Source organism: Ovis canadensis, chromosome 3, assembly GCF_042477335.2.
Source record: "Ovis canadensis isolate MfBH-ARS-UI-01 breed Bighorn chromosome 3, ARS-UI_OviCan_v2, whole genome shotgun sequence".
Lineage (NCBI taxonomy): Eukaryota > Metazoa > Chordata > Mammalia > Artiodactyla > Bovidae > Ovis > Ovis canadensis.
The window spans coordinates 200,560,673-200,588,567 of NC_091247.1; the positions used below are offsets into that span (position 1 = coordinate 200,560,673).

At 36.4% G+C, this 27,895-nt stretch overlaps 1 protein-coding gene across 1 annotated transcript in view; it reads right to left on the reverse strand.

Moving 5' to 3' along the window:
• The window catches only part of PDE3A (phosphodiesterase 3A), a 373,175-nt gene that overhangs the window by 119,633 nt on the left and 225,647 nt on the right, over nucleotides 1-27,895 (reverse strand). Inside the window, exon 2 of the mRNA XM_069585562.1 lies at nucleotides 24,944-24,994. Coding sequence (XP_069441663.1) covers nucleotides 24,944-24,994 — 51 coding nt within the window. The remainder of the gene's footprint in view (nucleotides 1-24,943; nucleotides 24,995-27,895) is intronic.

Here is a 27,895-nt window from a genome sequence, read left to right on the forward strand (position 1 = left end):
CTGACCTTTTCCAGTCCTGTGGCCACTGCTGAGTTTTCCAAATCTGCTGACATATTGAGTGCAGCACTTTCACAACATCATCTTTCAGAATTTGAAACAGCTCAAGTGGAATTCTACCACCTCCACTAGTTTTGTTCCTAGTGATGTTTCCTAAGGCCCACTTGACTTTGCATTCCAGGATGTCTGGCTCTAGGTGAGTGTGAGTGATCACACCATTGTGATTATCTGGATTGTGAAGATCTTTTTTGTACAGTTCTGTGTATTCTTGCCATCTCTTCTTAATATCTTCTGCTTCTGTTAGGTCCATACTACTTGTGTCCTTTATTGAGCCCATCTTTTCATGAAATATTCCCTTAGTATCTCTAATTTTCTTGAAGCGATCTGTACTCTTTCCCATTCTATTGTTTTCCTGTATTTCTTTGCATTGAATTGCTAAGGAAGGCTTTCTTATCTCTCCTTGCTATTCTTTGGAACTCTGCATTCAAATGGGTACATCTTTCCTTTCCTCCTTTGGTTTTTGCCTCTCTTCTTTATACAGCTATTTGTAAGGCCTCCTCAGGCAGCCATTTTGCTTTTTTACATTTCTTTTTCTTGAGGATGGTCTTGATTCTTGTGTCCTGTACAATGTCATGAATGTCTGTCCCTTGTTCATCAGGCACTCTGTCTATCAGATCTAGTCCCTTAAATCTATTTCTCATTTCCACTGTATAATCATAAGGGATTTGATCTAGGTCATACCTGAATGGTCTAGTGGTTTTCCCCACTTTCTTCAATTTAAGTCTGAATTTGGCAATAAGGAGTTCATGATCTGAGCCACAGTCAGCTCCTGGTCTTGTTTTGGCTGACTATATAGAGCTTCTCCATCTTTGGCTGCAAAGAATATAATCAATCTGATTTTGGTGTTGACCACCTGGTGATGTCCATGTATAGAGTTCTCTTGTGTTGTTGGAAGAGGGTGTTTGCTATGACCAGTGCATTCTGTTGGCAGAACTCTATTAGCCTTTGCCCTGCTTCATTCTATACTCCAAGGCCAAATTTGCCTGTTACTCCAGGTATTTCTTGACTTCCTCCATCTGCATTCCAGACCCCTATAATGAAAAGGACATCTATTTGGGGTGTTAGTTCTAGAAGGTCTTGTAGATCTTCATAGATCCGTTCAACTTCACCTTCTTTAGCATTATGGGTCGGGGCATAGACTTGGATTACCGTGATATTGAATGGTTTGCCTTGGAAATGAACAGAGATCATTCTGTTCTTGAGATTGCATCCAAGTACTGCATTTTGGACTCTTTTGTTGACTATGATGGCTACTCTATTTCATCTAAGGGATTCTTACCCACAGTAGTGGATATAGTGGTCATCTGAGTTAAATTCACCCATTCCAGTCCATCTTAGTTCATGGATTCCTAGAATGGCAATATTCACTCTAGCCATCTCCTGTTTGACCACTACCAATTTGCCTTGATTCATGGACCTAACATTCAGGTACCTATGCAATATTGCTCTTTACAGCATCGAACCTTGCTTCTATCACCAGCCCCATCCACAACTGGGTGTTGTTTTTTCCTTGCCTCCATCCCTTCATTCTTTCTGGAGTTATTTCTCCACTGATCTCCGGTGGTATACTGGGCATCTACCGACCTGGGGAGTTCCCCTTTCAGTGTCCTACCTTTTTGCCTTTTCATACTGTTCATGGGGTTCTCAAGGCAAGAACACTGAAGTGGTTTGCTATTTTCTTCTCCAGTGGGTGGTGAAGATGGCAAATGATGATATGGCATTTCAAGTTACCATTTAATTAAACTTACTTATTCCATACAATATTTTTGATTCAATGTCTTTCAGTTCTGTCACTCAGTCGTGTTTGACTCTTTGCGACCCCATGAATTGCAGCATGCCAGGCCTCCCTGTCCATCACCAACTCCCGGAGATCACCCAAACTCATGTCCATCGAGTCGGTGATGCCATCCAGCCATCTCATCCTCTGTTGTCCCCTTCTCCTCCTGCCCCTAATCCCTCCCAGCATCAGAGTCTTTTCCAATGAGTCAAATCTTCGCATGAAATGGCCAAAGTACTAGAGTTTCAGCTTTAGCATCATTACCTCAAAACAACACCCAGGACTGATCTCTTTTAGAATTGACTGGTTGGATCTCCTTGCACTCCAAGGGACTCTCAAGAGTCTTCTCCAACACCACAGTTCAAAAGCATCAATTCTTTGCCGCTCAGCTTTCTTCACAGTCCAACTCTCACATCCATACATGACCACTGGAAAAACCATAGCCTTGACTAGATGGACCTTTGTTGACAAAGTAATGTCTCTGCTTTTCAGTATGCTATCTAGGTTGGTCATAACTTTCCTTCCAAGGAGTAAGCGTCTTTCAATTTCATGGATGCAGTCACCATCTGCAGTGATTTTGGAGCCCCCCAAAATAAAGTCTGACACTGTTTCCACTGTTTCCCCATCTATTTCCCATTAAGTGAAGAGACCAGATGCCATGATCTTTGTTTTCTGAATGTTGAGCTTTAAGCCAACTTTTTCACTCTCCTCTTTCACTTTCATCAAGAGGCTTTTTAGCTCCTCTTCACTTTCTGCCATAAGGTTGGTGTCATCTGCATATCTGAGGTGATTGATATTTCTCTTGGCAATCTTGATTCCAGCTTGTGCTTCTTCCAGCCCAGCATTTCTCATGATGTATTCTGCATATAAGTTAAACAAGCAGGGTGACAATATACAGTCTTGACGTACTCCTTTTCCTATTTGGAACCAGTCTGTTGTTCCATGTCAAGTTCTAACTGTTGCTCCTGACCTGCATATAGGTTTCTCAAAAGGCAGGTCAGGTGGTCTGGTATTATATCCACAGAACAACCCTACAGAGTACATATTATCTCATTTCCCAGATGAGAAAATTATGACTGCTAGTGCTTAACTATCACATTATGGTGACATGTGTTTAATGGTGGCCTTGGGATCTTTATGATGTCAAAGGTCACTCTCTCAACTACGACACCAACTTGTCCATCATTCCAGTTAGGGTGGAATTCTGCAGGACTACACTTTAAAGGTTGTAGTTCCGTGAAATTCCAAGCAAATTTCATTCTAACCTTTTGCTTTGACAGATGTGCAGCTTTAAAAAGATGAGATATAGTAAAATTTCAGCTCTGTGAGCTGCTGTTGATTAAATGAGAGGTTGTGGCCCTTTTAAAGTTCTTCCAGAGTTCATATTCAGAAGTAATTTCTACCCCATCATAAATAAACGAACCTCCTTAACAATCCTGCTGGTTACGTGGTGAAGTGGAAAGGTTAGAGAGTTGTTCAGGTTTGGAGGATTACTTCTTCGTGCACTGTACATAATAAATCTAATTTATGGAAGGCAGACTTGGCAGCAGAAAATGCAGTGGTATATTTCTGTTGGCTGAACCACCATTTTTTTGTCAGAAAAGCAATTCTGAGATGTTTATTTTCCTGCACATTTATAAGGCTGTTTGGAAAACCCACCACTCAAAGGTTGACCTTGCTGTTATTTAAATATTTCTGAGGCTCTAAATTTATAACCTCCATGACAATACTGAGCTTATGATTTGAATGAAAATTAAGGTTTCTTAATTCCTTAAATAAAAATGAACTTACCTATTTTAAATGATGGTAACTTGTATTGGTATGAAAATAACTCACTTTTTACCTTATCTGGTAGTGTTCTGATGGACTCATGACAAATCAGATCTTAAATATTTCTTGGTGAGAGTCAGTATAGCACAGTATAGTCAAAAGCAGCCCTCTAGAGTCGACAGACGTGAGATGAAATATAACCTAACTTCTTTCTAGCTCTGACTTTTGGCAAGTCATATAAACTGTTTTGTCTATCTCCTGATTTATATTGGATTGGCCAAAAAGTTTGTTCTGGTTGGTAGGGAAAAACACTAACAAACCTTTTGGTCAACCCAATAAATGTACAATGTTTCCCAGAACTCTTACAGACTTCCTGAGGGGCAAAATTCGTTTGTGCTCTTTCTATGGAATAGCTTCAACAGCAACACTCTAGCCACACAGAAGAGAAGCTCCAAACCTGAGCTTAATAATGATTGACCTTTCAGAACTGTTTTATAGATTAAAATAAAATTTGTGAATAAAGTATCTAGTACAAGATGTGGCCAAAAAATACATTCAGTGATTATTAAGGCTTTTTTTTTTTTTTTGCCTGTGGTTAACTCAAGATATGTTTTAAATATTTTATTTCAAATCTTTTCTCTTTTGTAACAGGAAGCAATGAGAAATTACTTATCACGTAGGGAAAAAAAATCACCAACAAAACTAATGAAAAAAAAAAAGCACAAAGAATTTACAGCTCAACACATGAGCCTAAGATGAATTGAAACCCAAGTATGGAAAGAGAGGCAGGATCACCATTTCAACTGGTAACAAATTATTAATAACAATCATTATAACATGGGAGAGGTGAAGGGGAGATATTAAAATACTGACATCTCTGGATTCTGTATTTCATGCATCTTAGCAGGATAACTTCTAAGTAAAAAACAAATTACACACTTGAACTACAGAATTAGAGTTTAGCAGTCATGGTGGTAAATAGTTTTGTCTGAAATACTAAAATTACTTGCGTATCTTATGTTTAAGAGACTTGTCTGCTCACGTAGTTATTCTTTCAAAAGATATTTATTACTCTGTGCAAGGGTAATAGGGTATTATTTATTTTTATATTCTTCCATAAATTTTAACACGGAACCTTAAGAACTCCAAGTAATCAATGAAGAAGAAAAATAGCAGAAAATGCAGAAGGAAGGACATTGTGAATCTTAGATAAATGTAGATTTAATACCAAATAAAAAGATTACAAAGTTTCACAACACTTGAATCATTTATGTTTGGGTGAAAAGATTGGGTTTTTATTTGGGAGTTTAGTGAAATGTTTTAAGCTAATAAAATATTCTGTTTAACATTCTGTGATAGTTTTAAAACGCCTCAGACATCATTCTAGAACTTTGGCTGTAAAGTTTTTTCCTCCCAGATCATATTTTTGTTCAAAATGAAAATTAATATTAACCTAAAAAATACTTAAGAAGTTAAAGAAGTTTATCATAGGCTTGATTTCATCACTTTCTGGGTTTCTTGTTTTTAAAAGCATCTCTGTTCTCCTTCTTTATTATAACTTCTGTTGAAAATCCTTATGGAACAAAAAGTTATTCAGACTTTGTTAACAGTAGCAGCTCTACAATTTGGTAAATATTGTCACCATGTATAATCAGTAATAAGATATATATTTTTTAAAGTGCAGCCTCTGTTGCAACAATTAGCATTTCTTCAAAATATGCTTTCCTGAATACTCACTGGGACTCCAGTTATCTGCAAATTAAAGCAAGGCCACATCACAGCCAAACTGTGAACTAGGTTAAATGAAAGTTCTGTGTGCTTCGATTTTACACTGCACACCTCATGCATTCATTCACTGACTCAACATTTTTTGAACAACTTCTGAGTGGCAATCACTGCAGAGGATTCAAACAAGACATAGTTCCTGAATATGAGAAGTTTCAGTCTGGCAGGAAATTCTGCATAGCTTTCTATGATAAATGCATGATGGATGAAAATGTATTATGGGAGCACAGATAATGCTTAAATAAGAGTTGGTGCTCAATATCTCAACTGTGTTGAAGAAGGCTTTAACAATATAAAAGAGAAAAAGGGTATTTAAATTACAGGCAGAGAAAACACGCTTGTAAAAGCACAGAAGAGTGGAATAACATGATGCCATCCAAGGTACAGGAAAAGTGATCTGTTTTGGAAAGAGAAGGAAGATGTGAGGAGAGAGCTAAAAGTCAGAAAATAACAGGCCTTGTAGCCTCTTTCTTAATCAAGTGACACGATCAAGTTCAGGTTTTAGTATCATCATTCTGTGATGAGCGCAGAAGTAGACCTAAAGGGCTAAGCAGAGTCAAGCGTGCAGCTGTACATGTCGTACACTGCACACCCCCAGGTGGTGCTGCTCATGTAGACTGCACTATGAGTGGCTCTCCTTGAAGTTCTGTAAATTATTGTCTTCATGCCAGAAGAGAAACCAGTATCAATCCTCAGTTCATTTAGAAACCAGTGTCAATCCTCAGTGTCATTTACCTGTCTTTCAACTCAAGTATCATCGTTTCTTTGCCCTTACATAATCTCATCAAATATTCCTCTCACTATACTTCATTCATACAAATGACCAAAATCAATAAAAAAAAGTAAGCTTCCATAATCTATAGATGAACAGGCAAGCAACAGCAAAAAAAAAAAAAAAAATTAGCTCTAATTCTCAAATTTCAGGTAGGCATGAAACAAAAAGGTTATTTTAGGCACTGAAATCCTCTCACCATTCATTTTAACTCCTTTAAGTCAACAGTATAGAAATAGGGGCACTCTTCATAACACATGGGAAATTTCCTAAAAGGAAGACTTCCTAGGTGCATCTAAAATTTGTCTAACAGAATCTCTCATAAACTCCTCACGTTATACTGAATGCATATTGCTAATCCTTGGGACAAAATGCTTTAAAATTGCTCCCCCAAGTGGAAGTGACCATTCTACTCTATTCTATACAGTCCAGATCTGCGCTTAAAACTTAGGGCATGCCTAGATTTGGAAATTTCCACCAAATGAAGAGCATAATTATAGGATTATTTTCTGAGGCACACTAATTTAGAAGACTGAGATTTTAGCATCTTGGACTATTCATCACTACTGAAACAAACAAAAACACCATATGAAGTTAGTCCATCTACTGTAATAGAAACTATTCTCTGTGTAACAATCTCTGAACCAAACTTACATTCAGGAAAATCATTACCTTATTTCTAAATCAATTTGAATTGCCTGAAAAATCTTTCTTGTATTCAATAAAAACCTTGCCTCACTTGTGCTCTATTTATCCAAATAGTATCTTTTAAATTTTTATTTTTTATTCTATTTTTAACTTTTAATTTTGTATTGGGGTATAGCATATTAATAATGTTGTGATAGTTTCAGGTTAAGTAAACAGTGAAGGAACTCAGTCATACATATACTTGTATCCATTAATATACTATCATGTAAGAAACGAATCGCCAATCTAGGTTCGATACAGGATGCTTGGGGCTGGTGCACTGGGATGACCCAGATAGATGATATGGGTAGAGAGGTGGGAGGGGGGTTCAGGATTGGGAATTCATGTACACCCGTGGCGATTCATGTCAATGTATGGCAAAACCAATACAGTATTGTAAAGTAAAAAAAAAATTAGAAAAAGAAAGAAAAAGAAAACACAATTCCTTCTAGATCCAACACTTTTGCTGATTTGAGAAAACACATCTTTTCTCCCATATGGTTTCTAGATATTCTGAACTTCATTCCATGTGAGTGCCTCAGTTTTCAACAGCCCTACTGAAATTTGACATTCAGAACTGAATGTAACACTGCAGGTGTCATCTGGCCAGTACAGATTTTATTGAACTAATCCTTCTGCTCTGTCTGCCAAAACTACCATCAGTAATGAAGCCCAAGCTTACAATTGCTGTTAGAAAAGCCTTATGAAATTGGGCTTGAAGTCAACCCAAATCTTTAAGCCTTTTGCTTCATTTGTTTATACACAAATATGCAGGCACTTCCCATACTGGAATTTTATTAAAATTTATGGGTAAAATGTTTTGGAGCTTAATAAGAATACATTCTATACCCTCATCAAGTTATTCATACATTAGCTACATATCCCATTTTTTAATGCCAAAATGTAAATGTATTCTTTGGTCTATATTAATCACTGAAAAAAATCTGAAAATCTAGTGTTGCTTTAGGATGTTTTACAATACTTATTTTAATTTTTGATTCTACTGCGATCAAATGTAGAAAAGATGAATACACTAAATTGACCAAAAAGTTCATTTGGATGTAAGACAGAAAAACTCAGTACAATCTGTTACCCTAACTCCATATAAATGATTAAATAAGCTTTAAAATAAAATTGTATAGGGTCATCTCACTGCACCAGCCCCAAGCATCCAGTATCATGCATTGAAGCTGGATTGGTGACTCGTTTCATATATGATATTATACATGTTTCCCAGAGGAATGGTATGGGGAGGGAAGAGGGAGAGGGGTTCAGGATGGGGAACACTTGTATACCTGTGGTGGATACATGTTGATGTATTGCAAACCAATACAAATTTGTAAAGTAATTAACCTCCAATTAAAATAAACAAATTTATATTTTAAAAAAATTGTATAGGATATATTCACCTTTTAAGCTGCTAAAACAACCATTAAATATTAATGGAAATGTACTGAAAGTAACACTTTTAGAATACATTGTGTCAACAGATAATAACATCAGTTTCCAATTTTATAGTTTTTGTACAGGAGGTTAATTTTAAGAAGTTAAACTGGTGACCCAATACAGTGATAATTTTAAGAAACTTAAGTCTGGTCAAGAAAGTGAATCTATCTGGAACAGAATATTTAATATTAATAAAATTTCATATATTCTTTTCTTAATATCTCCAAATATATAATTATTTTGTTTTTAATACAGGGAATGCTTATGACTATACTTGGGTATTTATTAATATGTTAACATATTTTTAGATACATATTTATTTAAATAAGGTAGTAAAAAAAAAAAAGTAGTGTTAGTTTCTCAGTCATGTCTGACTCTTTCCAGCCCCATGGAATTCTCTAGGCAAGAATACTAGAGTGGGTAGCCATTCCCTTCTCCAGGGGATTTTCCCAACCCAGGGATCAAATCTAGGTCTCCCACATTGCAGGCAGATTTCTTTACTGTCTGAGCCACCAGGAAGTCCAATACAGTGGTCATATACTAGCAAATGATATTAAAATAGATAATACTTGATTACATTTTTATCAATATACTCTGAAAACTAAAATGCATCTTACTTGTCTTCCTGAAAAACTAATCTTGCCATATTTCTTCCCATAGTCTTTAACTCTTTCTCATATCCTAATTCTTTCCCTATTCTGTAAATTCCCACACAAATACTATGAAATAAATTTGTCTAAATATAAATCTAGTAATGAGAAAAAGTATATAAATGGTGAAAAGGTATAATAAGAATATTTCTAAGAAATCATCTATCAATTAAATATTTAGAATCGTGTCTGTGTGTGTATACATATATAGTGTTCAAAGTCAGGGTGTCTCCTCCCTCCTCTCTCCCTTCTCCCTTTTTTCTCATAACATGGACTTTTAAAATGCAATAGTGATCTTGTCTCAGGGAGCACAGAGATCTGAAATTTATATAAGGCCTTTAATAGAAACTTATGACACATGATCTGACCAGGCTTTTCACTATTTTTTGCCATTTTTTTGGCTTAAATCCAATGGAACAAACTGAACTTGGCATTGCTATTTCTGTTCGAAAAGAAGAAAAATATATAATTTTACTATTTCTTATGTTTTGGTTTTGGCACTGTGGCTTTTGTTTATGGAAAAAGACAGGGGAGGAAAATGCATTATTTTAACTTCACATGATAAATATTCATACCAAACTGAAATTTCCTTAAAAAGTATTTGTGCTTTTTTTTTCATTTCTTATTATTACAATACAGACTGTTACTAATCCAAAGCAGGATTGAAAAAAGAAATAATAATATCTTCTTTAGATAACATTATAGATTTAAATGCATGGGAATATGGTTTCTGTACATTGTTCACTGTACTTTGCTGCATGCTTGAAATATTTTATAATATAAAAGAAAGGCTTCAACTATTTGATATTTTGGAGAAGGAAATGGCAATCCACTTTGATATTTAATGCAACACAGCATCTCACATGTTTTAGTTATGCACATAATTAAATGATACACTGTTCATTCTGGGAAAATGGTTCACTTCCTATATTGCATCTACCAATCAAAATTTTCATGATCATCAATATAAAATGGTAAAAAGAATTTCTGTTAAACACTGGGAAGTCAGAAGTATTACTTATATTCCTATTTTTCCTTCTTAGTATTTGGCAGAAATTCACTCTAGATAAAAATAGTTATTGTTTTAAAGTAGCTAATAATATCCATAAAGCACTTATCAAGAAGAAAACAAAATTGTCCTAGGATTAGATTTCATAAGCATACTTGGTACATTGGAATATTTTTATAAAAAGTCATATAAAGGCCTAAAAATGTAATAAACATGCATCATACTGTCACATTTTTTAAGAACCAGAGAACTGTCAAACTCCCAAATTATGATCAAAATCAAAGGACCTTTATGTATGTTTCTAACCTTCTCAACATGGTTGCAAAGTCACGTTCTTATCTTGCTTTATGAAATGGTCTTTTCTGTATTTACTAATCCTGGTTCCCTTGGGTCTCCTTGTATCATATTTGATATACAACTTCTTTCCTATCTCTGTGCGTACAATCCTTTGGAAACGAGAGCTTTTACATCTGTTTGCACTTCTTTATCTTTCTGACTGATCACATTGGTTTACTTTAGAAATTTCTACTCCATCTGTTGGTCTCAGCCACAATTGCCTTCTCTTTATTTTTTCCTTCCCCTACTTTTTTTCTAACTGCTTTTTAAAGTATGTATCACAGACACAGTATAAACAGCTTTCTGTAGTCTTACAGTTAAAACAACTTGAAAAGAAAAGAACATCATTATAGAACTCTAAAATGGAAACAGTTGTAGAAATCCAAGTGTGAATTGTCACCAGAAGTATTTAACCATCAGGCCACAGAATTCAGCAAACAAACTATTTTGATTCAAATCTGATAACCTGCAGATTTCCAATAAGAATAAACTTGAACTTGTAGCACTCAGAGTTTTCCAGGAATTGGTCATTGCACAAAGCAGTACCACAAAAGCAAAAACAAAACAAAACAAAAATCAAAACAAAAAACAAACAAAAATACCCACAATGATCTGGAAAATCAAACATGACAAAAAACTTCACGTTTGTGACTTTTGAGATAATTGCAGTTCATGAACATCTCTCATGTTATTTCAAGACTTTGCTTTGTAACTATTAATACCAGTTCCTTGGATTTACTTTATTTTGTCTAATGGGTGCATTTTATACAAAGTACAACAATCATTTAAGGCTAATGAGGAAAGTCATGTAACCTGCATTCTCCAGTATAAAATTCTGTAAAATTTAAAACAAACAAACAAACAAACAAGTATTTTTGATGACATTATAGACATTATAAATTCAGACGAGGAACGTTATTGAATAACCGTTTAGTTTGTTCTTAGAATGAAAGCAAGGAAAAATTCCTATGCCATGACTAAGACTGTTATGTATAGAAATACACATTTTAACAAACAACTTGGATATGTGCTACTACTAAGAAATTAAGTGAAGACATTCATTTTCTTCAAGTTTCTATAAATTGCACCAAGAAGATACTGTAAAATCTGAACTTTTTCCTTTTTATTTGTATACTAAATACTAGATGCGCATATTCATCTTAAAAGATCAACTATTTCCCACAACTATTTCCAATTTCTGTTGCCTTAATTCACCCTTTCTAGTTAACTGACCTCCCAACTGTCTTTTGACCTTCCTCACTTCACTCAGCTTTACCTCCTGTTCTACCTGGTTTGCTCTAGGCAATATATACCAGTCTTAGGTTTCTGTCTCCTATGAAAAATCTAACGATAGTCAGTCTTTTTTCATTGGTTTTATGTAAAAAGTAGAATAAAAATTTAAAAATCTTCCCCTTAAACTTTCCTTTTCGAGTATGTTTTCATAATCAGTAAAGAACAAGATCTTAGTCTATGTCAGAGATTGCATAAAATTCCCCATCATGAAATAAAATGATTTCCCTTTGTGAGGTACTACAATTCAAAGATAAAATGGACAATTTTCAAATCTCCATATCTTTCTTCCAGTAGTATAGCAAATGGAAGGCAAAACTTGAGAGATCCAAGATTAGTTTCTAAAATGTCTATATTTAGTTTGGATGAACTCACATGCAAAAATGCATGCATTAATTAATGAATTTTCTAAATGTCTACACCAAGATATCTAAAAAATTCACTATATAACAACAACTGAAAACTCTGTGGCTTACAGCCTTAGGTACTATTTACTCTCTTTCAAAGTTTGCTTTCATAATTCAGTAAATTTGTCTGTTGATTAAGCTGTTCACAGCGCCGGCAGATAAACAGCTCTCATCTACAGTTGCTTACTTCATTTGTTTTGTTTCATATAATGTACCAGAAGTTTCTGATTTGGCAAAAACAAGCATAAGGCGGTGCAAGTGACGTGTGATTGATGTTCACAGTCCTCAAGATAAGAGGGTCATTCGATAAGCATTAAACAACATGTCCACTGATCTACAAACATGGGAGGAAAAAGCATAAATGCCAGTGGCAATTTTCCCTTTTATTTCTTTTGACTTGTTTGATTCCTGTTCATTGAGGTCCATTGAGAGAGATCAGCGCTTTAATAAAGAGTGACCTATTCAAGGTCATCCATCTGTTGAGCAGAAACACATGCTCTGCACAACCCACTGCCTAGACAGTCATGCCCTCCCAGGCTGCTCCACTGACACTTGAATGCTTAAGTGGAAAGAAGGCATTTTTCCTCCTAATTTTCTAGGACATGATTCTGCTGACTAATACCTCACTATGAAATGATTATGATCTTTAAAATTAATGTTCAGTAGACTTAAATATGGAACCTGGGAAGTTTAGGGTTAGTAGATGTAAGTTTTTATATACAGAATGGATAAACAATAAAATGCTACTGTAGCACAGAGAACTATATTTAATATCCTATGATAAATCATAATGGAAGAGAACATAACAAAGATGTGTATATATATATATGTATATATAACTGAATCACTTTGCCATATAGTAGTAATTAACACAACACTGTAAATCAACTCCAATTAAAGACAAAGAAGCTGGAAAGCTTGAAAGCATATATAATTAAGAAGCATCTTCTCATTTTTCTATAAGACATATTGAAACTAATCAGTAAATATCTATTTACTAATATTCTCTTCCATATACATGGCAAAGAGATTATGCCATAATCTCAACAGTTCAGAATCAGAAGTAATTTTGCCTCCCAAGAACACCTGATAATGCCTGGAAGCATTTTTCCTTGTATCAGTTGGAGGGTAGGGGGTTTGCCACTGCTGGATTTGGTTGTTAAAGAGAAACAACACTTTCCCTTCTCTAAACAAAAATGGCTCTACATCCTTTTGACACCGAGGATATTGTGGACATTTCCAAAAATACCCTAAGCAGGACAGATTTTCTAAGACTGTCTTATAAAGTTTCTCAATGCAACTTAAAGACATAACAGTAAATAACTAGATAAAAGCAATTTCACAGAATGAGGGTTGAGGTAAAACTATCCAACAGTTTACACTATCCAACAGTGTAAATCTTATTCCTGGGTAAAATTTTTTAAATTAATTTAGTTTAATTGGAGGCTGCTGCTGCTGCTAAGTCACTTCAGTTGTGTCTGACTCTGTGCGACCCCATAGACAGCAGCCCACCAGGCTCCCCCATCCCTGGGATTTTCCAGGCAAGAACACTGGAGTAGGTTGCCATTTCCTTCTCCAATGCATGAAAATGAAAAGTGAAAGTCAAGTCACTCAGTCGTATCTGACTCTTAGCTAGTTACTTTATAATATTGTGGGGGGTTTTGCCATACATTGACATGAATTCAGCCACGGGTGCACGTGTGTCTCCCCATCCTGAACCCCCTTCCACCTTCCTCCCCATCCCATCCATTTGGGTTGTCCCAGAGCACCAGCTTTGAGTGCCCTGCTTCATTCATCGAACTTGGATTGGTCATCTATTTTATATATGGTAATATACATGCTTCAGTGCTATTCTCTCAAATCGTCCCACCCTTGTCTTCTCCCACAGAGTCCAGACAAAAGTCTGTTCTTTACATCTGGGTCTCTTTCGCCGTCTTGCATATATGGTCATCATTCCCATCTTTCTAAATCCCATATATATGCGTTAATATAATCTACTGGTGTAAAACTTAAAATATCTAGAGGAGGATTTAATGGATAAGTGTGAAAAACTCATCTTTATCTCATATAATATGCCAGAAAGTTTTGATTTAACAAAAACAAGCATAAGGCAACGCATGTGACATGCACATGATGTGCAGTCTTCAAGATACAAGGGTCGTTCAACAAATATTAAACAAGCAGGTCCTCCCCTGCCACTCATGGGCACGATGGCAAGGCCAGTCCTAACATGCATAGGGCCTAGACAAATATTTGGCATGTGATTCTGTCTATATAAACAAAATTTAAACGAATTTCACAACACAACAATAACAGCAAAAACTTTTCTTGAAGGGTAACCAAAAAATAAAATTATTATTGGAACAATTTCTAAACCAGTGGCAATAGTTATTAGATTAATAAATGGAAAAGTGAAAAAAAGGAGAAGGAAATGCAAATTAAAAAAACACTATGTTTGGGAAAAAAAAAAAAACTAACACGGGCAGCCAGCTTCATCAGGGCATGAATTATCCTTGGTAACACATCAGGCATTTGGGTGATGTAATAATGAACTCCCAGTCTGATCATACTAATCTCCTGGAATAAATTATACGGAAATCTGGAAGGCAGTCTTTCTAAAATATGTTATATGGAATTAGTAGTAATAAATTTATATAACATTATTCCAGGTATGCCTAGAAGGCATTTAAATTACTCTTTATACTCTCCTATTTAAAAAAAAATGATTTAACTGAGAAAGAAATGGTCTATTACCAAATTAGATTCACTAAAATGCAAATACTTATGTTCACCATCTTTAGTAGCTATTATTAACAGATCCATTCTCCTGAATACCCAAGTAGACAAGATACTGAATAATGATAACTTCCAATCAAAATTCATCCTTGAGATGTAAAATACTCCTGCTGCTGCTGCTGCTAAGTCACGTCAGTCGTGTCCGACTTTGAGCGACCCCATAGATGGCAGCCCACCAGGCTCCCGTCCCTGGGATTCTCCAGGCAAGAACACTGGAGTGGGGTGCCATTTCCTTCTCTGATGCATGAAAGTGAAAAGTTAAAGTGAAGTCGCTCAGTTGTGTCTGACTCTTCGCGACCCCATGGACTACAGCCCACCAGGCTCTTCCGTCTATGGAATTTTCCAGGCAAGAGTACTGGAGTGGGTCACCAGGGCATCCTCCGAAAATACTCCTAGAAGTTTCTTAATTTAGAAGCTTTATAGTTTGGAGCTTCTAGTATGTGACAGATAATTAAAGTCATGCTACCAAAGAGGATACAGATAATTTTTAATTAAAAAAATTGATGTCAATTTATTGAAACTAAAAAAATTTAGAAAAAAGAGTTCACTCATTTCTCATACTTCCCATTCCTTGCAGTCATCAGTCTGTCCCTTGTATCTATGAATTTTTTTTTAAATTCCTCATATAAGAGAGCTCCTATGGTATTTGTTATGTTTGACTTATTTCACTTAGTTTAGTGCCTTCAGGGTCCATTCATGTTGTCACAAATGACAAGATTTCATTCTTTTTTATGACTGAGTAATGTTCCATTGTGTATATATACTACATCTTTATCCATTCATCCACTAAAAGACACTTCCTGGCTATGGAAAATAATGCTGCAGTGAACACGGGGGTGCATATATCTTTTTCAATAAGTGTTTTCATTTTCTTTGAATAAACACCTAGAAGTGGAATTTGGTGGTTATGTTTTTAATTTGTGGAAAACCCATTGTGTTCTGTAGTCGTTGCACTCATTTACATTTCCATCAACAGTGTACAAAGGTTTTCTTTACTCTACATCTTGCCAGCATTTGCTTGTTGTCTTTTTTTGATACGTAATTCTAACAGGTGATAATTCAGTGTGGTTTTGATTTACATTTCCCTAAGGATTAGTGATGTTGAGCATCTTTTCATGTACCTATTGGGCATCTGTATAACTTCTTTGGAAAAAAATGACGATCAAAATATTCTACACATTTTAAAATCAAATTGTTTTTGTCTTGCTATTGTGTTGTATAAGCTCTTTATATATTTTGGATACTAGCCACTTATTAGATACATGATTTGTAAATATTTTCCCCTATTCAGTAGGCTGCCTTTTCATTTTGTTTATGATTTCCTTTGCTGTGAGGAAAATTTTTAGCTTGATATAGTACTGCTTGTTTATTTCTGCTTTTATTGCTTTTGCTTTGGGTGTTAAAAGAAATCATTACCACAATCTAAATCAAGGAGGTTGCTACTTATCTTCTACAGTTTTATGGCTTCTGGTCTTACCTTCAAGTCTTTAATCCATTTTGAATCAACGTGTGTATGTTGTGTAAGACAGTGGTCCAGTTTTATTTGTTTGTGTGTAGTTCAATTTCCTCAATACCATTTATTAAGGAGACTGTTCTATCTTCTTTGTATATTCTGGCCTACTTTGTCATAAATATATGTGAGGGTTTATATTTCTGGGCTTTCTACTCTGTTTCATTGATTTGTGTGTCTGTTTTAATGTAATACAGTGTTTTGATTACTATGCCTGCTAAGTCACTTCAGTAGTGTCTGACTCTTTGCGACCCCATGAACTGTAGTCTGCTAGGCTCCTCTGTCCACAGGATTCTCCAGGCAGGATACTGGAGAGGGTTGCCATGCCCTCCTCCAGGGAATCATCCCAACATGTGAATGAATCTGTGTCTCATATGGCTCCTGCATTGCAGGCAGATTCCTTACCTCTGAGCCATCAGAGAAGCCCTTTGATTATTACATCTCCGTAATATAGTTTGAAATAAGGGAGTGTGATATACTAAGCTTTATTCTTCTTCCTCAAGATTGCTTGGCTATTTGAAATATTTTAGTTACATACAAATTTTAGGAATATCTATTATATTCTCTGAAAAATACCACTGGAATTTTGATAGGGATTGCATGAATATGGGACAAGGCAATGGCATCCCACTCCAGTGCTCTTGCCTGGAAAATCCCATGGACGGAGGAGCCTGGTAGGCTGCAGTCCATGGGGTTGCTAAGAGTCGGGCATGACTGAGCAACTTCACTTTCACTTTTCACTTTCATGCATTGAAGAAGGAAATGGCAACCCACTCCAGAGTTCTTGCCTGAAGAATACCAGGGACAGGGAGCCTGACGGGCTGCCATCTATGGGGTCACACAGAGTCGGACACGACTGAAGTGACTTAGCAGCAGCTTTGAATACGTAGATTGATTTGGATATTATGGACATCTTAACAACACTAATTCTTCTAATTCACGAGCACAGAATATCTTTCCATTTCTTTGTGTCTTCTTCAATTGCTTTAATTAATGTCTTATAATTATCTATACACAGTTCTTTCACCTCCTTGGTTAAATTTATTTTAGGTATTTTGTAATTTTTGATGCATTATCAGTGGAACTGCTTTCTTTATTTTTATTTCTGATACTTTGTTATTATTGCAAAGAAACAACAGAATTTTTGGTATTCATTTTATATTTTGAAACATCAATGAATTTGTTTGTTAGTCCTAACAGCTTTTTGATGAGGTCTTTAGGGTTTTTTGGTTGATTCCCTGGTGGCTCAGATGGTAAAGTGTCTGCCCACAATCCGGGAGACCCGGGTTCGATCCCTGGGTCAGGAAGATCCCCTGGAAAAGGAAATCGCAACCCACTCCAGTACTCTTGCCTAGAAAATTCCATGGATGGAGGAGCCTGGTGGGCTACAGTCCATGCGGTAGCAAAGAGTCGGACACGACTGAGCGACTTCACTTCATTTTTAGATCTGATATCACGTCAGTTTTCTAGGTCCGATGTCATCTGTATATAGTGACAACTTTACTTCTTCCTTTCAAATTTGGATGTCTTTTATTTATTTTCTTGCTTAATTGCTCTGGCTAGGACTTTCCATACTATGTTGAATTAAAGAGGAGAGAGCGGGGATCCTTGTCATGTTCCTGTTCTTAGAGGAAAAGCTGATGCAGTGAGATGTCAACTCTGAGTTTGTCACATATGGCCTTTAGGATATTGAGGCGTGTTACTCCTATAACCACACTGTTGAGAGGTGTTTTTTTTATACATCATAAACGGATGCTGAATTTTGTCAAATGCTTTTCTGCATTTATTGAGATGATCATAAGAATCTTATTCTCTATTCTGTTAATGTGGTATGTCACTCTGACTGATCTGCAGATGTTGAACTATCCTTGCTTTCCTGGAATAAATTCTACTTGATCATGGTGTATGATCATTTTAATGTATTGTTGAACTCAGTTTGCTAATATTTTATTAAGGACTGCTGCACCTATGTTTACAAGGGTAATGACTTACACTTCTCTTCTCATGTCCTTTTCTGGTTTTGGTAGCAACATAATGCCAGCATCATAAAATGAGTTCAGAAGTATTCCCACCTCTTCCATTCTTTGGAAGACTTTGAGAAGGATTGGCAGAAATTGGTGCTGATGTTTAGCAGAATTCACCCGTGAAACTTTCTGGCCTTGGTTTTTCTTTGTTGGAAGGTTTTAAATTATTGGTCTGTTCAGATTTTCTGTTTCTTCCTGGTTCAGTCTTTGTACACGGTGTGCTCCTAGGAATCCAGCCATTACTTCTAAGTTGCTCAGCTTGTTGGCATATAATTATTCATAGAGGTAGGTATTTACTTCCAGGAACTGCTTTCTTAGAACTGCTTTTGCTATTGGGTTGGCCAAAAAAATTCATTTGGGTTTTACTGTATGATGTTACAGAAAACCTGAATAAACTTTTGGCCAACCTAATATATCCCATAAATTGTAGTGTATTATATTTCCATTTCTTTTTAAAGTATACTAAAAGTCTATTGCTACCTATTACCTTTTTTCCCACCAGAATATTCAGATATTTTCTTGTGTTGTACATACTATAATTCAATCACTTAGAAAGACAAACCAGAATTTCATGTCTAAAAATATACCTCAATTATTTGAAGATTAAACATATCACACATAAGTTGTGTCTTCAAAAAGTGGTCTTAAGTGTAATTGATAAAGCTTGGTTGCTAATAATATATATATTATTAGTGTATATATACTATACACAGACATACACACTAAATGACTACAGAATCTGTTTGTCTCCACTGATAGTTTAAGGTATCAAAAATGCACTAAATGACGAAAGAACCTGCTAGTCTCTAACTATTGATAAATACAGGCCCACTGGTTTTTAGTATGTTAAAATGTTCCTAGTACCTTCCCAGTACATTAAAATTCCTAGTACAATTCACAAATCAAAGTGATCTTTTCCCACAAAGACTCTTAGCTAAGTAACAAGGAAACTATTGGTTCCTTCAATGCCCTCTTACCTTTCGTAAGCTTTTCAAAGGAGAACAATTTTCTATTCTCTCTCTTAACTTTCCACTGAAAAGCTTTTCTTCAAGAATTTATAGCAAAGAGAAAACAAAACAAGAAAAACACTTAATTGCCTTCTGAGAATTTTATCCTCTGACTTCATTTGGTATTACTGGGAATGCTGCCAGAAAAAGAGTTCTGCCTGCTGCTGAAGTTTATATATCATTTAGCATCTTCCCTAATTTGGATGATCTAGTATTTGAGAGCTTATACTAAAAGGAAAAAAAAAAAAAAGGAAGAAGAAAGCATCAGCCTGAATGTGTGAGCGAGCTGACAAATTATGTCACAGAATTATTGAGAATAGAGTAAATAAATAAATGTTAATTAAATTCTTGCTGAGTTTGAAGAGTCATATACAATTAAGAGCTGAATTTAACTTGAAGTAAGATATTCACTGTTCTATAGGAATTTTATATGAAAGGTACACTTTATTATTTGTGATAATATATATATATAATTTTGAAAGACGACATTAAATTTGAGGGAAACTTCTGTCTAGAAAGCACATAGGAGGAAAGTCAGAAGTTTAACTTTATCCTGGTCATGATGAATGTTCTCAATACGAGCTGATCATTTCTTTTTCCTCCTAGCTAATACCGACTTTAGATAAAACTATACACTTCCTTCCTGAAGGCCAAAATTGTTTAGTTTGTTTTTGACTTCTTGAAGGTTAAAAACAGTGCAAGACATATATTGGTGTTTTTACATGAAAAACACCAATATATGTTTTGCAGGCTGCCCCTCACATATGTGACAGTGCACTGCTATCTACCAGGTATTTATTGATGGCTCACACATCAAGTCAGTCCCCCTTTTTGGAAATCTAAAACAAATGTACTTCATATATTTTCTGCCATTCAAGGTTTTCCACTGTAATATCCCTAAGTTTATATGCTCTTTCTCTATCAGGAAAACTGAAGTCATCAGGCTCACATTATTTCCCTGGTGGCTCAGTGGTAAAAGAAAGTGAAAGTCACTCAGTCACATCTGAATCTTTGTGACCCCATGGACGGTAGCTTACTAGGCTTCTCTGTCCATGGAATTCTCCAGGCAAGAGTACTGGAGTGGGTAGCCATTCCCTTCTCCAGGGAATCTTCCCAAACCAGGGGTTGAACCCAGGTCCCCCACGCTGCAGGCAGTTTCTTTATTAGCTGAGCCACCAGGGAAGCCCCAGGGGTAAAAGAAACTGCATGCAATGCAGGAGATGTGAGTTTGACCCCTGGATCAGAAGGTTCCCTAGAGAAGGAATTGGCAACCCACTCTAGTATTCTTGCTTGGGAAACTCCATGCACAGAGGAACCTGGTGGGTTACAGTCCCAGAGGTTGCAAGACTTAGACATGACTTAGTGAGTAAGCAACATTTCATTTTTGTACTACCTGTCCCCATTTATTGTCTCCTGTTCTGGTATAAATTTCTCTACTTTCTTTCCAAAGCTTCTTCATTAGTGCTTATTGGTGGATCTGTCTGATAATTCATTTAAGAACATGGTCAGTTTTTCTGAACTAGAGTAAATGGAAGAGTTCAGGGTACGGACTGGTGGAGTGTAGGAAAAACACATAAATGGGTGTCAAAGGACCACTTAGAGAGAAAGTGCATTCCCTGCCCTGAACTACACTGTTTTCTCAGTCCTTAAATAGGTCACTATTGAGAACTTCCAGTGTTTTCTCCTCTACACTGATTCTCTTTGCCATTAACAGTTATTAAGACATATATCTCACCTTGGCACAAAAAAAATTTCCTCACTTCTATTGCTCTTTCTTTTTTTACTGAAGTATAGCTGAGTTACAATGTTGTATTAATCTCTGCTCTACAGCAAAGTGATTCAGTTATACACACATACATTCTTTTTTATATTCTTTACAATTATGGTTAATCACAGGATATTGAATGGTCCATGGGGTCTCAAGAGTGTGACATGACTTAGCAACTAAACCATCAACATTCTTTTTTATATTCTTTACCATTATGGTTAATCAAAGGATATCGAATATAGTTCACTGCCATACACTGGGACCTTGTCATTTTTCACCTCTGTCTTAATTCTACTTTTCTTTTAAAACTAAACTCCTCCAAGAGATCCTTCCAATATCTCATACCAAAAAGTGAAAGTTAAGTGAATGTGTTAGTCATTCAGTCATGTCTGACTCTTTGTAACCCCATGGACTGTATGTAGTCTGCTAGGGTCCTCTGTCCATAGAATTCTCCTGGAGAGAATACTGGAGTGGGCAGCCATTCCCTTCTCCAAGGGATCTTCCTGACCCAGGAACCCAACCTAGATCTCTCGCATTGCAGGCAGATTCTTTACCAATTGAGCCACCAGGGAAGCCCCACCTCACACTAATTCTCTTCTTAATTTCTGTATTCTGCTTTCCACCACTGCTTGACTGAAAGTGCATTCTCAGAGCCCACTAATGCCCTGCTCATCACTACATTCAATTGCATTTCCCATGTTTTTTTTTTTTTTTTAATTTTCTTGAACCTGTGTTTGTGGTCTCAGCCCTCTTTTGAGTGTAGCTTGTCAGCATGCTCACTACTTTCAATTCTGCATTAGTTCTCCTTCTTCTGTCTCCACTGAGCCTGTGTGTATGTTTTAACTCCCTTCCCAGGCTCGGTATGCTGAGCCTCTCTCAAGAATCAGCCTTTCTTCTGTTTTTCTCTTTTCATGTTCTTCTTCTGGGATCTGTTGCCTGATGTAACTCTATTATCATATGTATGTCTGGTACTCTTTAGTTGACATCTTCTGCTCTCATCTGGCTGTGGTGGTGGTTCAGTTACTAAGTCATATCCAACTCTTGTGACCCCATGGACTGGAGCTCTCCAAGCTCCTCTGTCCATGGAATTTCCCAGGCAAGAATACTGGAGTGGGTTGCCATTTCCTTCTCCCAGGGATCTTCCTGACCCAGGGATCAAACCTGTGTCTCCTGCATTGTAGATGGACTTCTGCATCGCAGGCAAATGTTTTACTGCTGAGCCACCAGAGAAGCCCTTTCATCTGACTACAGAGCCCAGAACAGCATCTCAAGTATCCATCTGAAATTCCCTTTGGGGATTGTCATCTTTGCTTCTCACTCAACATTGTGAACACTAACCTTATTATTTTCCCTGTGAACAGGCCTGGGTTACTGGCACTCATCTGTGAAGTACAGGATTTCAAACTCCTGACCCTCCTTACTTCTTCCTCATCTAATCAATAAAAAATGACATTCTCTGGATCATTCCTTCACAGGGGTTCCTGTAACGCTCCCTAGCCAGTCAGGTTTTATAAAGCAGTGATAAAGAAAGTTCACACATATCCAAACAACCCCACACTTTGACAATTCAGACATTTTCCTCAGGCTTTTTCCTTTCCTTCTTTACACTTCTAAAATCTTGTAACACAATCTTGAAGGCTCACCTCAGACACCATTTTTCCCATTTCTACTAGGCATAAATCAACAATCTGTCCCACCTAAACTCTAATTATACTTTGTTTATATAATTAATTTTACACCTACCACTCTGCCTTATAGGCACATTATCTACTCAAGTATTGCTCTATTTCCAGCTATACCTTGTAAGCTCTCAGAACACAATAAACTTGACACTCGGTTTTCCCTCAGACTGAGACCTACCACAGTGCTGTCCACATAGTAAGTGGTCAAAAATCTGTCTTCAATTAAACTAAATCTTTTCCTAAAGAGATGGTATTTGAATGAGGCCTTGTGGTATTTTAAAATACTTAGAGGTCTGTATTCAAATGCAGTCAGCAATTCCCTTCAAATGGCTGAAAGGCTTTAGACATATTGTTCAAGGAAGTAATAGCAAGATAAGAAGAGATCAATGATCTAAAACATAAATATAGTGTCTTATTTCCCCCCTCTGGTGGGGAATTAGAATTAGAGATTTTACTCTGTGCTTAATTTACCTTGAATTTCCAAATAAACTATTCTGTTGTAATTGGTATCTTTTTAATGTTTGGGTATGTGTTCTTGCTTTTTAAAACACTTATTTGTTTTTTAATTGGAGTATAATTGCTTTACAATGTTGTGTAGGTTTTTGCCGTACAATAGTCTGAATCAGTTATATGTATACATACTGTTTTTGCTTTTGACTTTGAGAATTGTTATCTGAGTTGAGAATCAAGGTGAGATAAAGGTATACTCTATTGTTGTTGTTTAGTTGCTAAATCATGTCCGACTGTTTGTGATCCCATGGACTGTAGCCCGCCAGGCTCCTCTGTCCATGGACTATCTCAGGCAAGAATACTGGAATGGGTTGCCATTTTCTCCTCCAGGAGATTTTCCTGAGCCAGGGGATCAAACCCATGTCTCTTGTATCTCCTGCACTGACAGATGGATTCTCTACCACTATGTTGCCTGGGAAGCCCCCTTATCCCAGAAACCTGGGGTTTCTTGCTGGTGCTCATCTTTACCTTTGATAGATCTAGAATTACAAATAATTTACCATGTATTCATTACCAATCTGGCAGCAAATTCTGATTTAAAATATTAAATGGGTACAGAGGGCGAGTTGTTGGAGAAAATAGAGAAGTACGAGTAAGGTAAAGTGAGGTATAAATTCTTTTGGATAATGCTGATTTAATTGGACTGATTTATATTATCTACTCATCAAATTGATATCAGACAAAAATGCAAACACAGCTATTAACCTTGCCACTAAAAACAACTGACTGACTTGGTTGTACTTTCTCAGTGACCTAAATTAAGCTGTTATCCATGAAAACTTAATGACAGCACAGGTCATGTCAACTTGGTAAAACTGGGGAGAATTTCATATTTCAAAATGATTTTTAATATGCAGTACTGCATATCCAATTCTCTTTCTCTTAACCATATTTTTAGTGTTATCTTTTATTTGGCATGTTTACAGTCAGGTAAGTGCAGACAACTAAGAGAAAACTGATTTTTCTATTTCTTCACAAAGTACCCTAGGAGGAAAGATAATTTTCTCAGTGTAAAATTCAGCCTTTATTCTGTCAGGCAAAGTAATTATGAAAGCAAAACAAATCCACATTGTCTAATTAGGTCATTAAAAAGCATAAATGCGTCATGGAAGATTTCTCCTTGCCTAAGACATAAAGTAAGACAATGAGAACAGTCTGGTAATATAGAAAGGTTTATAATTTGTTTCTTTTCCTAAATAATAGGTCCTTTCATCTTTCTATTTCCCTAAGATGAAGACAGTTCATTTAGAGATAAAATCTGTAATTAGTTCAGGGTTTAATGTGATTATATTTCAAAATATTTAACCAAAACCAGGAAGATAGAGACAAGAAGAAATACATAGAAAAATTATCAAATGAAGTGAATAAAATCAAGAGAGTAGGTTGCTGATCAAAATAAATTCTGTAGAGACGAGATGAATATAAAATCTCTATTGAGAGGAACACGAACATAACAAATCTGGGATACTAGAAAGCACTTCAGAGGAATATACTGATATCTGCCCTTGGGATCTGAAACCAGACTTTAATTACAGCTAAGTAAAATAAAAACAAATGGCATGACTGCTGTGCCTCTTCTCTGTCCTTATTTCTTGAGTTTCAGAAAAGTCATGGCTCCACGTGTTAAGCAACAAAATGCAAAAAAGGAAAAGAAACTTACCTGTGATCCTCGTGGCCCTCGCTTGTGGTCCCATTCTGAATGCCCCATGAGCTGTAAGACAATATAATAATGACAGTAATTAAATGATCCCTATTTTATATGTCAACAATGTATAGTCTTCTTATATAGAATAATAGACTTGAAACCTATGTTTTAATAGTAAAGTATTAAATAGCTTTAGCCTGCCAGACTCCTCTGTCCATGGGATTCTCCAGATAAGAGTACTAGAGTGAGTTGCCACGCCCTCCTCCAGGGAATCCTCCCAACCCGGAGATCAAACCTGCTTCTCTTATGACTCCTACGTAGGAGGGTTCTTTACCACTAGTTCCCCTTGAAAGCCCCAAAGGTCAAGACAATATAGTAATGACAGCAAATTCAGTTCAGTTCAGTCAGTCACGTCTGACTCTTTGTGACCCCATGGATTGCAGCAGACCAGGTTTCCGTATTCATCACCAACTCCCAGAGCTTACTCAAACTCATTTCCATCGAGTCGGTGATGCCATTCAACCATCTTATCCTCTGTCATCTCCTTCTCCATCTGCCTTCAATCTTTTCCAGCAACAGGGTCTTTTCAAATGAGTCAGTTCTTTGCATCAGGTGACCAAACTATTGGAGTTTCAGCTTCAGCATCAGTTCTTCCAATGAATATTCAAGATTGATTTCCTTTAAGATGGACTGGCTTGCTCTCCTTGCACTCCAAGGGACTCTCAAGAGTCTTCAACATCACAGTTCAAAAGCATCAGTTCTTTGGAACTCAGCTTTCTTTTTAGTCCAACCCTCACATCCATACATGACTATTGGAAAAACCATAACTTTGACTAGATGGACCCTTGTTGGCAAAGTAATGTTTCTGCTTTTTAATATGCTGTCTAGGTTGTTTATAATTTTTCTTCTAAGAGCAAGCATCTTTTAATTTCATGGCTGCAGTCACCATCTGCAGTGATTTTAGAGCCACCCAAAATAAAGTCTGACACTGTTTCCACTGTTTCCCCATCTATTTGAAATGAAGTGATGGGACCAGATGCCATGATCTTAGTTTTCTGAATGTTGAGTTTTAAGCCAACTTTTTCACTCTCCTCTTTCACTTTCATCAAGAAGCTCTTTAGTTCTTTGCTTTCTGTCATGAGGGTGGTGTCATCTGCATATCTGAAGTTATTGATAATTCTCCTGGCAATCTTGATTCCAGCTTGTGCTTTCTCCAGCCCAGCATTTCTCATGATGTACTCTTCATATATGTTAAATTAGCAGGATGACAATATACAGCCTTGATGTACTCCTTTCCCGATTTGGAACTAGTCTGTTGTTCCAAGTCCAGTTCTAACTGTTGCTTCCTGACCTGCATACAGATTTCTCAAGAGTCAGGTCAGGTGGTCTGGTATTCCCATCTCTTGGACAATTTTTCACAGTTTGTTGTGATTACACAGTCAAAGGCTTTGGTATAGTTAATAAAGCAGAAGTAGATGTTTTTATGGAACTCTCTTGCTTTTTCAATGATCTAATGGATGTTGGCAATTTGATCTCTGTTCCTCTGCCTTTTTTAAATCCAGCTTGAACATATGGAAGTTCACGGTTCATGTGCTGTTGAAGCCTGGCTTGGAGAATTTTGAGTATTACTTTGCTAGAGTGTGAGATGAGTGCAATTGTTCAGTAGTTTGAACATTCTTTGGCATTGCCTTTTTTGGGGATTGGAATGAAAACTGACCTTTTCCAGTTCTGTGGCCACTGCTGAGTTCTCCAAATTTGCTGACATATTGAGTGCAGCACTTTCACAGCATCCTCTTTCAGGATTTGAAATAGCTCAGCTGGAATTCCATCACCTCCACTAGCTTTGTTCATAGTGATGCTTCCTAAAACCCACTTGACTTCACTTTCCAGGATGTCTGGCTCTAGGTGAGTGATCACACCATCGTGATTATTTGGGTCATGAAGATCTTTTTTGTATAGTTCTTCTGCGTATTCTTGCCAGTAAATTAAAATCTTGCCAGCAAATTCTTGACAGTAAATGAAATTATACCTATTTACATGGCAACAGTTTCTACTCTTTCATGGACATAGGAGCCTGGTAGGCTGCAGTCCATGGGGTCGCTAAGAGTCAGACATGCCTGAGTGACTTCACTTTCACTTTTCACTTTCATGCCTTGGAGAAGGAAATGACAACCCACTCCAGTGTACTTTCCTGGAGAATCCCAGGGACAGGGGAGCCTGGTGGGCTTCCATCTATGGGGTCGCACAGAGTTGGACACAACTGAAGTGTCTAACTTAGCAGCAGCAGCAGGCTTTTTGAAACCTATGTTTTAACAGTAAGGTATTAAATAGCCCTCACGAATATAAATTAACATATCTAAAGTAATACAGCTCTTTTTAAAAATTCTTTTTTATTATGGTAAAGGCCACATAACATACTATTTTAGCTATTTATACATATTTCACTGTATATTTATATGACACTAAGTATATTCACATTGTTTTGCAACTCTCACCATCAGCCTAATCTTTCACTTTCCTCAACTGAAACTTTCCTCAACTGAAACTGTCCCTATTAAACACTAAGTCCTCCCCAGCCTAACCCCTACCCCCTGCATCTAACAATGCGCTTTCTGACTGTATGAATTTAACTATTCTAAGTACCTTATATAGTGGAATCAAAAATTATTTGTCTGTACCTACTGTATATTAGAATGCATTTTTAAGGTTAACTTGTGTCCTGCAAACAGATTGAAAAAAAAAAATCAACTTCTGGCTTGATACCTTATATTTAATTACTCGTTGTTTTGAAGATATTTTAATATCACTGTGTGACTAAATAAGTCTGCTAATATACAGCTTTCCTAGTCTGTGTCAGGAACATTCTAGAGGGATGTTAAACCATGTTAAGCTTTATTTACATGGCATTAAGCTTGTAGTTTATTAACAAAACATCTTGCAGAAATCTACTAGTGTAGCCTAGCCTAC